At 42.8% G+C, this 13935-nt stretch overlaps 1 protein-coding gene and 1 pseudogene across 1 annotated transcript; one reads left to right on the top strand and one right to left on the bottom strand.

Annotated features, from left to right (window-relative positions):
- Positions 1-338: 338 nt before the first annotated feature.
- Positions 339-629, top strand: LOC136140860 (U6 snRNA-associated Sm-like protein LSm3 pseudogene; annotated as a pseudogene).
- Positions 630-1232: 603 nt separating this feature from the next.
- LOC136141544 (zinc finger protein 256-like) lies at positions 1233-11974 on the bottom strand. The gene is made up of 3 exons (XM_065899744.1): positions 11942-11974; positions 9548-9674; positions 1233-3052 (listed from the first exon to the last, which is right to left on the bottom strand). Exons 1-3 carry the CDS (start codon positions 11972-11974, stop codon positions 1233-1235), a joined length of 1980 nt encoding a protein of 659 aa, XP_065755816.1.
- Between the last annotated feature and the right edge of the window lie 1961 nt (positions 11975-13935).

Raw genomic sequence — 13935 nt, forward strand, 5'->3', positions numbered from 1 at the left:
CCTCCAGTGCCCTTATACTGACCACTGAAACTGCACATTTCCTGCCCATCTATGCCATTGTGTAGTGTAAACTCTCTGGTATTGAAAAAGGTTACATTTTCCTATACAGTAAGTCCCCTACATACGAACCTTCAAGTAGTGAGCTTTCAAAATGAGAACATGCGTTCTCATGTCCAATCACATGAGTTAGTTCATGTGTCTGGTGTACATTTTAACATGTGTGTATCCTCTACAAGTGCTTGTGCTTTTGCGTACTTACTGTACAGTACTGTATAGAGTAGTACAGTATCTTTATTTCAAGCCCAGGATGTCCAGAAACAAGCATAAAAGCAGAGGTGATGTGGAAGATTTTGGACGATGTGGGCCAGTAACAAACTACGAACACTGTAGAAGAGCTCCTGAATCTCATCAGGCTCAGCCTGGATGAGTGAAAATGAGAAACAACACAGAGCTTCGAGGCAGGTTACATTAAAATATGATATTGGGAGATGTGGAAGAAACTGTGACAACTATAGAAATTGATGAACAAACATGAAGAAATATATAAATCAACAAAATGGAATATTACAATGCTCTTTTTCCGGGGAGACGGTGTTGTCCTAGTTGCCCCGCCATTGAGAGTTAGCTGAAACAAAGAATTTATCCTGTGTGGAAAATGAGATTTTGTATAATTGCCTCTTTAAATGTAGAAGATATTCAAAAGAGAAACTGGTGTACAGTTTAATATTAAGAAAAAACCAAGAATTCTTCCACTCTTGAAATAAGTTGATTTTCAGATAACTCACAAATTCTTAGGCTAAATGGCAGTTTAATTTTCTCCAACCCTTCCAATAAATGTGATCACCAAGATGCAGAACTTTTTCAGGAGTTCATTTGCCCCACTCTTTTTTCAGACAATTTCTGGGTTTCGTTCTTTAAATTGAATTGTTTCCTTTTTTTGATTTAAAAAAAAAAAAAAGCAATGGTGATGGAGCTGGTACTATTGTACTTTTCAAGGTACTGTAAAGTATGATTAAAAACGTTTTGTTTTTTGTTTTTTTATGTACTATTTGTGCGAAAAGTATTATAAACCTATTACAGTACAGTACTATATAGCCCATTGTGTTAGTTGGGTACCTAGGCTAACTCTGTTGAACTTAAGAACAAATTGGACTTACAAACTCACTCGCAGAACAGAACTTGTTAGTTCGTATAAGACATACTGTAAAAGGTTTCCCACATTCACTGCACTCTTAAGGCCTTTCTCCACTGTGACCTCTCTGATGACAACGCAGTTTGGAAGTGGTAATAAAAGACTTCCCACATGCACTGCACACATAAGGTCTTTCTCCAGTGTGAACCCTCTGATGATAATGGAGAGTGGAACTACAGGTAAAAGATTTACCACATTCACTGCACTCATAAGGCCTTTCTCCTGTGTGAATTCTCTGGTGTATTATGAGGTTATTTCTTTGGATAAAGGATTTCCCACATTCGCTACACTCATAAGGTCTTTCTCCAGAATGAACTCTCTGATGATAATGGAGGTCAGACCTAGAGATAAAAGATTTCCCACATTCACTGCACTCATAAGGTCTTTCTCCAGTGTGAGCTCTCTGATGGTAACGAAGGCTGGAGCTGAAGGTAAAAGATTTCCCACATTCATTGCACACATAAGGCCTTTCTCCTGTATGAATTCTCTGGTGTAAAATGAGGTTATTTCTCCGATTAAAGGATTTCCCACATTCACTGCACTCGAAAGGCCTTTCTCCTGTGTGAACTCTCCAGTGTTGAATGAGTGTCCACCTATTGTTAAAAGATTTCCCACATTCAGTGCACTTAAAAGGCTTTTCACCAGTGTGAGCTTTCTGGTGTTGATTCAATTGGGATCCATATTTAAACAACTTCCCACACTCACTACATTCATAAGGCCTTTCTCCTGTGTGAACTCTCTGGTGTTGAATGAGAACCCACCTATTGTTAAAAGATTTCCCACATTCACTGCACTCATAAGGCCTTTCTCCAGTGTGAACTCTTTGATGATAATGAAGGTTAGAGCTAGTGGTAAAAGACTTCCCACATTCACTGCACTCATAAGGCCTTTCTCCTGTGTGAGATCTCTGATGGTATCTGAGGGCAGGCCTAGAGATAAAAGATTTCCCACAGTCACTACACTCATAAGGCCTTTCTCCTGTGTGAGATCTCTGATGATAAGTGAGGGCTGAGCTAGAGGTAAAAGATTTCGAACATTCACTGCACACGTAACTGTTTTCTCCATTGTGCCATGTGTGGGGAAAAATGAGGATAGATTTGTAGGGTAAGGATTTCCCACATTTGCTGCACTTGTACTGCCTTGCCGCAGAATGAATGCTTTGATGTTGACTGACGGTTGAGCTCTGCCTAAAGGATTTTCCAGATTCACCACACACATGAAGCCTTTCTCCAGCGTGGACTCTCTGGTGTACAACAAATGAGGATTTGTACCTGAATGTTTTCCCACACTCACCGCACACAAAACAAGGTTTTCCAGTGTGGACCCACTGGTCCTGAACAAGTGTGTGTTTGGGGCTGAGGGCTTTCTTGCATTCTCCCCAGGTATGATGACCTCTCCTGCCTTGTGAAGTTGACCCACACTGGGTGATTGTGTTTGGCTTCTTGACAGTACAAGAGGCCTGTTGCTGCAGATGTCCCACAACAGTCAGGAAGTCCTTTTCAAACTCCCTACAGGTAAATGGCTTCTGTGACACATGGAACCTGCAGCTCTTCACAAACAAGGCCTCATCCACACTGCTTCTGAGAGTTTTCTCTCCCATGTGCTGCCTTTGGTGCTGTTTAAAGTTTGCACTAAAATAAAATAGTTTCACGCATGCCCCACACCTCAACAGTTTCTGGCTGTGCTGTGTTTCCTGATCCTCAGCCAAGTGGAAAACATTCCTCAAGACTGGACCACACATCTCACAGGGGTGCATCTTCTGGGAACACAAAGCTGCCTTGGGAGTCCTAGCCTGTGTCATTCCTAGAGAAGCGATCTGTTCAAAAGGTGCCTCTGCATCCTCTGCTCCACAGCAGCAACCTGAACAGAAAGAAATGCTGGTCAAGTGCATGTCGACTATAGGGAAGGGTCAAGCTCATCACAGATGTGCATCTGTCTTATTACAAAACAGCCAGAAAACAATTAACAAGATGGCAACAGTAAGTCCTTACAAAATTCTACAATTCAAAAACAGCAGCAAGGGGACTTCCCTGGTGGTACAGTGGTTAAGAATCCGCCTGCCAATGCAGGGAACACAGGTTCAAGCCCTGGTCCAGGAAGATCGCACTTGCCGCAGAGCAACTAAGCCCGTGTACCACAACTAACGAGGCCGTGCTCTAGAGCCCATGAGCTACAACCACTGAGCCCATGTGCCACAACTACTGAGCCCGCATGCCACAACTACTGAGCCCACATGCTGCAACTACTGAAGCCCATGCACCTTGAGCCCATGCTCTGCAATAAGAGAAGCCACCGCAATGAGAAGCCCGTGCACCGCAACGAAGAGTAGCACCCGCTCGCCACAACTAGAGAAAGCCCATGCGCAGCAACGAAGACCCAATGCAGCCATAAATAAATAAATAAATAAATTTAAAAAGAAAAAGAAAACAGCAGCAAGGACTTCCCTAGCAGTCCAGTGGTTAAGACTCCACGCTTCCACCGCAAGGGGCGTGGGTTTGATCCCTGGTAGGGGAACTAAGATTCCACATGCCATGTGGTGTGGCTAAAAACAAAAAATAAAACAAAAATACCCCAGCAGCCAAATCGATAAAAGAACAAGACTCAATCATACATTGCCAAAGAGACTCACTTCAGCATTAAGGACACACATAGGCTGAAAGTGAAGGCAACATAAAGACATTTCATGCAAATGGAAAACCAAAAGCCAGCAAGAGTAGCTACACTTATGTCAGACAAAATGAACATTAAGTGAAAATCTGCCACAACAGACAAAGAGGTTCATGATATAATGATAAAGGAGTTAATTCATCAAGAGACTATAACAATGGTAAGTGTATATGCAACTAACATTGGAGCACAAAAATATATGAATCAAATATTAACCAATCTGAAGGCAAAAATAGACAGGAACACAATAAGGGACTTCAATATTTTCCTTTCAACAACAGGTAGATCATCCAGACAGAAATTCAACAAGAAAAAAAAGAAAATTTTGGACTGGAACTATACTTTAGATCAAATGGACATATATAAAACATATCATCCAAATGCAGCAGAATACACATTCTCAAGTGCACACAGAACACTCCCTAAAAAATAAAAATAAAAAACCCCAAACAAACAACAACAACAAAAGAACATTCCCTAGAGCAATCATATGTTATAGGTTATAAAACCAGATCTAACAAATTTAAGGAGATTGAAATGATACAATGTATCTTTGCTGACCACAATGGTATGAAACAAGATTTCAGTAACACGAGGAAAGTTGGGAAATTCACAAATATGTGTAAATTAAACAACACAATCATGAAAAAACAATAGGTCTCAGAAGAAACCAAAGAACACCTTAAGACAAATGAAAACAGAAACACAAAGTACCAAAACTTATGGGACACAGCAAAAGCAGTTCAAAAAGGGAAATTTAGATAAATAAATAGCTAATGTAGGCATTTATAGAAAAATAAAAATCTTGGCTTCACAGTTGACATCTACCAAACACTCAAAGAAGATTAAATACCTATCCTTTTCAAACTCTTCCAAAATACTGAAGAAAAAGGAATGCTTCCTAACTCATTTTACTAAGCTAACATCACCTGATACCAAAAACAGACAAAGACAACACAAAAAAAGAAAATTATAGGACATCTCTGATGAACACAGATGCAAAAATACTGAACAAAGTATTAGCAAACTAAATACAACATTAAAAGGATTGTACAGCATGATTATTCCAGGGATGCAAGGATGGTTCGACATCTACAAATCAATGTGATACATCACATTAACAAAATGAAGGATTAAAACCGTATGATCATCTCAATAGATACAGAAAATGTATCTGGCAAGATTCATCACCCATTTATGATTAAAAACTCTGAAAGAATTGCATAAAGAAGGAACATACCTCAACATAATAAAGGCCATATATGAAAAACCCCTCAGCTGACATCAAACTCAATGGTGAAAAGTCAAAAGCCATCCCTCTAAAATCAGGAACAAAAAAAGGATGTCCACTATCTCCACTCTTCTTCAACATAGTATTGGAAATCCTAGCCAGAGCAGTAAGGCAAGAAAAACAAAAGGCATCTAAAGTGGAAAGGAATATGTAAAATTTTCACTATTTGCAGATAACATAATTTTACACATAGAAAACTTTAAAGACTCCACAAAAAAACTATTAGAAATAATCAACAAATAAAGTTGTAGAGTACAAAATCAACATACAAAACTCAGTTGAATGTCTAAACTCAAGCAATGAGCTAGCAAAAGAAAGGAATTAAGAAAACAATCTCACTTAAATGGCAACGAAAAGAATAAAATACATAGGTATAAACTTAACTACGGATAAAGACCCATACAATGAAAACTATAAGACATTATTGAAAGATTGTAAAAGAAATCTTTTTAAACAAATGGAAAGATATTTAACGCTCATTGATTGGATGAATTAACATTGTTAAAATGTCCATATTAGGAACTTCCCTGGGGGTCCAGTGGGTAAGACTTTGAACTCCCAATGCAGGGGGCCTGGGTTCGATCCCTGGTCGGGGAACTAGATCCCACATGCATGCAGCAACTAAGAGTCCGCATGCCAAAACTAAGACCTGGCGCAGCCTAAATAAATAAATAAATCTACCCTTAAAAAAAAACAGTCCATATTGGGACTTCCCTGGTGGCACAGTGGTTAAGACTCTGCCTGCCAATGCAGGGGACATGGGTTTGAGCCTTAGTCCAGGAAGATCCCACATGCCATGGAGCAACTAAGCCAGTGTGCCACAACTACTGAGCCTGTGCTCTAGAGCTCATGAGCCACAACTACTGAGCCCGCACGCCACAATTACTGAAGCCCACACGCCTAGAGCCTGTGCTCCGCAACAAGAGAAGCCACCACAATTAAGAAGCCCATGCACAGCAATGAAGAGTAGCCCCAATCGCCACAAGGAGAGAAAGCCTGCGTGCAGCAGGAAGACACAACGCAGCCAAAATAATTATAATAATAATAAATAAAAAATAAATTTATAAAAACTAAATAGGGGCTTCCCTGGTGGTGCAGTGGTTGAGAATCCGCCTGCCACTGCAGGGAACAGAGGTTCGATCCCTGGTCCGGGAAGATCCCACATGCCATGGAGCAACTAAGTCTGTGAACCACAACTACTGAGCCTGTGCTCTAGAGCCTGTGAGCCACAATTACTGAGCCCACATGCCGCAACTACTGAAGCCCACACACCTAGAGCCTGTGCTCTGCAGCAAGAGAAGCCACTGCAATGAGAAGCCCACATACTGAAATGAAGAGTAGCCTCCGATTGCTGCAACTAGAGAAAGCCCATGAGCAGTGAAGACCCAACACAGTGAAAATGAAAAAAAATTTTAAAAAAACACTAAATAAAATAAAATGTCCATATTACCTAAAGCAATTTACAGATTGAATGCAATCCCTATTGAAATCCCATAAAAAATAAATTTATAAAAATAAATAAAATAAAATGTCCATATTACCTAAAGAAATCTCAGATTGAATGCAATCCCTATTGAAATCCCAATGACATTTTTCACAGAAATAAAACAAAAAATTCTACAATTTATATAAAACCACAAAAGATCACAAATAGCCAAAGCAACCTGAGATTTAAAAAAAAACAAAAACAGGGCTTCCCTGGTGGCGCAGTGGTTGAGAGTCCACCTGCCGATGCAGGGGACACAGATTCATGCCCCGGTCCAGGAAGACCCCACATGCCGCAGAGCGGCTGGGCCCGTGAGCCATGGCCACTGAGCCTGCGCGTCTGGAGCCTGTGCTCTGCAACAGGAGAGGCCACAACAGTGAGAGACCCACGTACCGCAAAACAACAACAACAACAAAAAAACAAAGCTAGGGGAATTCCCTGGCAATCCAGTGGTTAGGACTCACCATTTTCACTGCAGTGGCCTGGGTTCAATCCCTGGTCCAGGAACCAAGATCCAACAAGACACACTACATGGCCCAGAGAAATAAACAAACACCAAAAAACAAACAAAACCCCCCCCCAAACAACATAAACAAAGCTATAGGTATCACAACCCCTGATTTCAAACTATATTACAAAGCCATAGTAATCAAAACAGCATGGTATTGGCAGAAAAACATATATATAGATCAAAAGAAACAGAACTGGGAACCCCAAAATAAACCCACAGATATGTGGACAATTAAGATTGATAAAGGAGCAAAAACCATACAATGGAGAAAGGTCTTCAATAAATGGTGTTGGGAAAACTGGACAGTCACACGCAAAGAAATTAAACTAGACCTCTATCTCACAGCATACACAAAAGTCAACTCAAAAAGAATTAAAGACTTGAATGTAATATCTGAAACCATAAAACTCCCAGAAGAAAACACAAGCAGCACACTCTTTGACATCGGTCTTACCAATCAATAACTTTCTAGATATGTCTCTTCAGGGAAGGGAAACAAAGGAAAAAATTAACAAATGGGATTACATCAAACTAAAAAGCTTCTGCACGGCAAAGGAAACCATCAATAAAATGAAAAGACATCCTGGGAATTCCCTGGCAGTCCAGTGGTTAAGACTGCCTTTCCACTGCAAGGGGCATGGGTTCGATCCTTGGTTGGGGAACTAAGATCCTGCATGCCATGCAGCAAACCACCCCCCCACTCCCCGCCCAAAAAAAAGACACCCTATTTAATGGGAGAAGGTATCTGCAAGTGATATATGTAATAATGGGTTACTATCCAAAATACATAAAGAACTCACACAACTCAACAACAATAACAAAACCAAAACAACCCAATTAAAAACTGGGCAGAGGAGCTGAATAGACATATTTCCAAAAGACATACAGATGGCCAACAGGAACAAAACCAGTATCTCCATGAAATACATGCACGTACATATATATATATATATATATATACACATATACATATATAATATTGCAGCATTATTCAGAAGAGTCAAGATATGGAAACATTATAAGGTGTTCATCAGGGGACGAAATGATACAGAAAATATGATATACACATAGACACACGCACCAACTTTCCCATGCATATGTGTGCAGAAATACTCAGCCATGAAAAAGGAAAAACTGCAACTTGCAACAAGGATGAACCTAGAGAACATTATGCTAAGTGAAATAAGCCACAGAGAGAAAGACAAACACTGTACATTACTTATATAGAGAGTCTTAAAAAAAGTAAAACTTAGAGAAACATAAAGCAGAATGCCAGATATTGAGGGTTAAAGAAATGGGGAGATGTTGGTCAAAAACACTTTCAGTTATGAGTAAGTTCTGAGGATCGAATGTGTAGCATAGTGACTATAGTTATTTATTTATTTTTAATTTTTTTCTAAATTAATTAATTTTGGCTGCGTTGGGTCTTCTTGCTGCGTGTGGGATTTAGTTACAGGGAGCAGGGCTTACTCTTCATCGCAGTGCACGGGCTTCTCATTGCAGTGGCTTCTCTTGTTGTGGAGCATGGGCTTCAGTAGTTGCAGCATGTGAACTCAGTAGTTATGGCTTGTGGGCTCTAGAGCACAGGCTCAGTAGTTGTGGCACACAGGCTTAGTTCTCCACGGCATATGGGATCTTCCTGGACCAGGGCTCGAACCCAGGTCCCCTGCATTGTCAGGCGGATTCTTAACCACTGTGCCACCAGGGAAGTCCACTATAGTTATTTATTAACACTGTATTGTACACTTGAAATTTGCTAAAAGAGTAGATCCTAGGTGTTCTCACACACGCACACATAGAAAAGTAATTATGTCAGGTGATAGGTGTGTTAATTAACTTCACAATGGTAATGATTTCATAATATATATGTATATCAAATCATCACGTTATATATATTAAATACAGAAATTTTGTCAATTATACCTCGATAAAGTTGGGGCAGGATGAAATGGATAGAAGAAGTCTAAACATCACAAAAAGAACTATGTAGGAGAGAGTTCAATAGTAGTCCATGTACGTAGTCACCATGACAATGGCTACAATTCCATAAACAGGCAGGCACAAGAAATTTTCAGATACAGGAGTGGCCACAGAAACTGCATGGACCTGGACACACTGACCCATCCAGTGAAAGGGCAAGCAAGCAAGCTGCATCCATTAGCCTTACTGCAAGACTACTGACCTCAAATCCTTCCCTATGAGGGTTTGGTACAGCAGGAATTAGGGCTGTAGGGGAGAAAAGAGGGTAGTGCAAACACCCCAGCCTTAACTACCACAACTACCCAGAACACTGGGGAAGCAAGCAGTGACTACACCACATGCAGCACAGAGCACCTTCTGGGGGCGGTGAGGCAGAATATAGACCCTAGCCCAGGTCACTGGGGAGAGTGAGGGTCTTACCCAGTGAGGATATAAGTGCGTAGTTCTCCAGCATCACATCAAGGTACAGGCGTATCTGAGCCTCATCAAGGAGTCTCCATTCCTCCCAGGAGAAGTACACGGCAATGTCTTCAAAGGTCACACCAACCTGTCACAAAGGGGACAGATGAAAGCTTGCACATTCTCTGAGAAATCACAACACATCTCCCCACACACCTATGCCACTCCCATCCTCCACTGGAGCTCCCCACCTCAGAGGAGTTACCAGGCCCTGGTGCCACTGATGGCTGCTTTCTCTTCATCATCCCATTTTATCACTGTGTTCAGCCCTCAGCAATAACTGGCAGTGGGGTTGCACCCAGATGCCATCTAAGCTTTGGGCTTGACCGGTAATATCCCGTCCCTCCAGCTAAGCAATTCCCCTGGAATCTCTCAAATTGTGGGAATTGAGACATAGCCAAATGTAAGCTCATGCTTTACCTGTAAATCCTCAACACCAGGGCCTGGGGGCCATCAGCTCACACTTCCTCTCCATGTGCACATCATTCTGTAGATGATATTTCTCTCACAATTTCAGACCCTAGAGTTGCGCTTCCACAGCACTGCCACATCCCTGCACCACACCATAGAATTCTCCCTGAACATACCCACACATTTGGCGCCTGGCATCCAGAGAGGGCTTAAGAAATTCAGACAAGATTTGGTACAACCCCAGTCCTCTGATGGATCCAACACCAGAGTAAGTCACAAATGCTGCTTAGAAGCTCTCCCCAACTGCCTCTAATCTTTGCTTCAGTATTAGCCACCCAGAACCGCATGTGAATTTCATATTCCCTCAACTCTCTTCAACTTTCTTACTGCCAGTTCTGTCCTTTCAGCAGCCACAACACTCCTCTCTCTCTCCACTCAACCTCTGTATAAAAAAAAAAAAAAACAAGTCCTAAAAACATCCCTGCCAGTCACAGTGACCCACAAATGACGACATTTGCTGCAGACCATATCCACTAGCAAGCCTCAAACGTCCCAGACCCCGTCAAAGCTCACCACAAAATTCTGGAGAAGCCACATAGTAGTAATACTAAATAAGCAACAGACCCAGTCTCACTGCCTTCTTGTCTCAATTACTCCTAAGTCTCCTCAACCGTCACTTGTCCACTCATCCCATGGAAGCCTCGGCCTCCCGCCAGATCAAACTCTCTCCCATACCGTTCCCACTGCCACTTCTCTACCTCACTTGGGTTTGCAATGCCCAGCAAACCAACCAGGCCCTGAGCCAGAGAACCACTCCTCAGCACACACCAATCTTTCTGACCTACTAATACCATGGCCACTATAACCTGTACTCCCCTCCTAAATGTGATCCACAGCTCCACCCTGGTCCACACAGTAGACATCACTTTTTAAAGTTTCCATTCCTGAACACCTTCCCCAGTTTTCCAGACCTGCCTGTCCAGCTGCCCACTTGTTGCCTACACTCACTCTTCTCTGAAACATCTCAGACTCTTAACAGCGCCAAAACAAACTTATAACATAATAACTAACATAATAATAACAATAATAATAAATAATAATAAACAATAATAATAACATAATAATAATTAACCTGCTGCTAACGTCCCCATCCAGTTGATGGGCCTTCCATCCCTTCGTCTACTAGGACAAACACCCCTAGGGTCATCCCTCACTACTTCCTTTCTCTTGGCACCAGCAACACCCACAATTTGGTCTGACCCTTCTCAAAAAATTGATCCAGAATTCAACCACTTCTCGCATATCCAAGACAGTCACTGTGGTCCATCAACACTCACCTAGGCTACTGCTATTAATCCGTCTGTGCTTCCTGTCTCCTCCCTTACCCCCCTGATTTGTTCTATTCTTTGCAGCCAGAGGAAGCCTATTTTGGTCTGGGTGAGATCGCTTCCCACCTGCGATTCAACCCTATATCACCTGTGTAATAAACGGCTAACTTTTTTTTTTTTTTGGCCACACCATGCGGCTTGTGGGATCTTAGTTCCCCGACGGGGGATTGAAACCCGCCCTTAGCAGTGAGAGCGCGTTGTCGTAACCACTGGACCGCCAGGGAAGTCTCATAAACGGCCAGCTTTTCATGCAGCAACGCTGCAAGCTTAACTCTGGGCAGCAGCATCTTGTTCCTAGCAGAAACAATCGAGAATTGCCTCAGTCCCTGGTCAGTCAGACCTCCAAACCTCTGCTCGTGACGGTCCCGGTCCCTCCGCCTGTGACCCGCTGCCACGCGCCAGCACACTGTCAGAAGAAACAAGGCCCCACCCACGGCCGCCTCACCGTCCTGGACACCGGGGCCTGGGCTGCAGGCACGTGAACAGGCGTCCCGCACTGGGGGCGTTAGTGTCTGGTGGGGTGAGGGCGGTGAGTGGCCGGAGGACGAGTGTTTACCTGACGCGGGTCCCTCGGCGCTGCCGCCGCCATCGGACTCTGTGGGCGGAGCGGGGCCGGAGCTGCGGGAAAGGAAACGAGACGCTGGCACGGCGGTCACTCTCCCGGGCCTGGTGCAGGGCCCCCAGGTGGCGTCGCCGAGCCTCAGACCCGCCCCTGTGCAGCGGGTACCTTCTCAGTCTCGTCACCTCTTCCCAGCACCGGTAAGCGAAGCTTTCGAATTGTGAAAACGCTCAAGCACATTCAAAATGACGTCCACAACGAGGCGGCCGGAAGTCCCGCCCTGACGCTAATGCGTCCCAGGAAAACCCGGCTTCTCTTGCCTTAATTGGCTCATCTTCGCAGCCACCCATCGCACATCCGTCTGGGTAATACATTTCCCACAGATCCACAAGCGTAGGTCCAGAATGTTACAACTGACGTCTTGGAGAAAAGGCAAAGCTACACCGCGAGGACTTACCGCTAGGAAAACCAACCAAAGTCCAGAGACGGAGGACGGGCATTGCCTCTTCTTAAAGAGAGTGCACTCAGATGTTTGAGGAATACTATCTGTAGCTGATCACCCAAGTGTTTGGAGACGTTATTTCAGGCTCTGTGAAGCTCAGCGTGTTCCCAGAGTCGAAGAGTATCTTTCGAGATGCTCTCAAATCCCTTAATCCAAATGTACATACCATTGCAGAGTCATTTAGACAAATAATGGAGCCAATGGAAACTGAAGCTAATAAACAATAGTGTACTCTCCGTCTGAGTATGTTTGGTAAAGACAAAATAAACACCCCAGAAAGTGTAGCGATAAGAAAGATAGAAGGATGTTGCGCCACCTTGAGGAAGGAGTACAAAGATGGGTCTTTGACGGTGATTCCCACAGAGAACATGTCTCCTGCCTGTACAGTTAAATGCTGTGTCCACTTCGTTGAGCAACACTTTCATCTACTTAATATATCTTACTCCATATCCTCACATGTATTCAATTCCTTTCTGAATCTGACGTCAGTCTCAAAAAGAGAAAAACAAAACAAATGCTATTTTGGCATGGGACAATGGCTGCAGTGTTTTGCCGTATTCCATCGTTATTTATCATTTCATGGTTGGTCTTGTTTCATCTACCCCATGCACCTTTGTATATTATTTCACCTGTAATCCTAGAAAGCTTGTATTTTAATGTATAAACTGTACAGAATGTGTTTTTAAGATGTAAGAGTTCTTTCATAAATCCAATAACTTTAGCACATAAAACCATAATATTTAAAATTATAGGGACTTCCCTGGTGGTCCAGTGGTTAACTCTGCGCTCCCAATGCAGGGGGCCCGGGATCCATCCCTGGTCAGGGAACTAGATCCCACATGCATGCTGCAACTAAGTGTTCGCATGCCACAACTAAGAGTCAGCATGACGCAACTAAGAGTCAGCATAACACAACAAAGATCCCATGTGCAGCAACTAAGAACGGGCACAGCCAAATAAATAAATAAATATTTTTAAATAAATAAATAAAATTATAAATATGTTAGTGCTGAATTTTCTTGGTGTAGTATTCGTTATTTAGGGAGGATTTATTGCAATCTGGAAACAAAATATATATTTAGCCAATTATTGTGCCTTGTTAGTCTATTAACCTATATGTACCCACTCAGTGTGGGCACACTAGAGCCAAGTAGGTGGAAGGCACTGCAGCCTGTAGACTGTGATGGGCCCACTGCATCTACCAGTCAGTGGAAATTTGTTGTAACCTCCCTAGGGACCCAGGAGGATATGGAGTCCTGAGGCCTGTAGTCCATTTATCCTTCCGCCCCAACCCACTCTTTGCCACTACTGCAGAAGGAAAGGTTTGCATCAGGTAAGAGTCAGCTCTGCTTTCCAACTGCTGAAGCTTATCATATGGGTTTGTCCCCACCAGCTCTGGACCCTAGAAGAGTTGTATAATGTCTTTGTACCTCAAGATTAGCCTAGGTTAGCCTAGGTTCAATGTAGCTGATTTCACAGATGTCCAAAA

The sequence above is a fragment of the Phocoena phocoena genome, chromosome 20 (genome assembly GCF_963924675.1).
Source record: "Phocoena phocoena chromosome 20, mPhoPho1.1, whole genome shotgun sequence".
Lineage (NCBI taxonomy): Eukaryota > Metazoa > Chordata > Mammalia > Artiodactyla > Phocoenidae > Phocoena > Phocoena phocoena.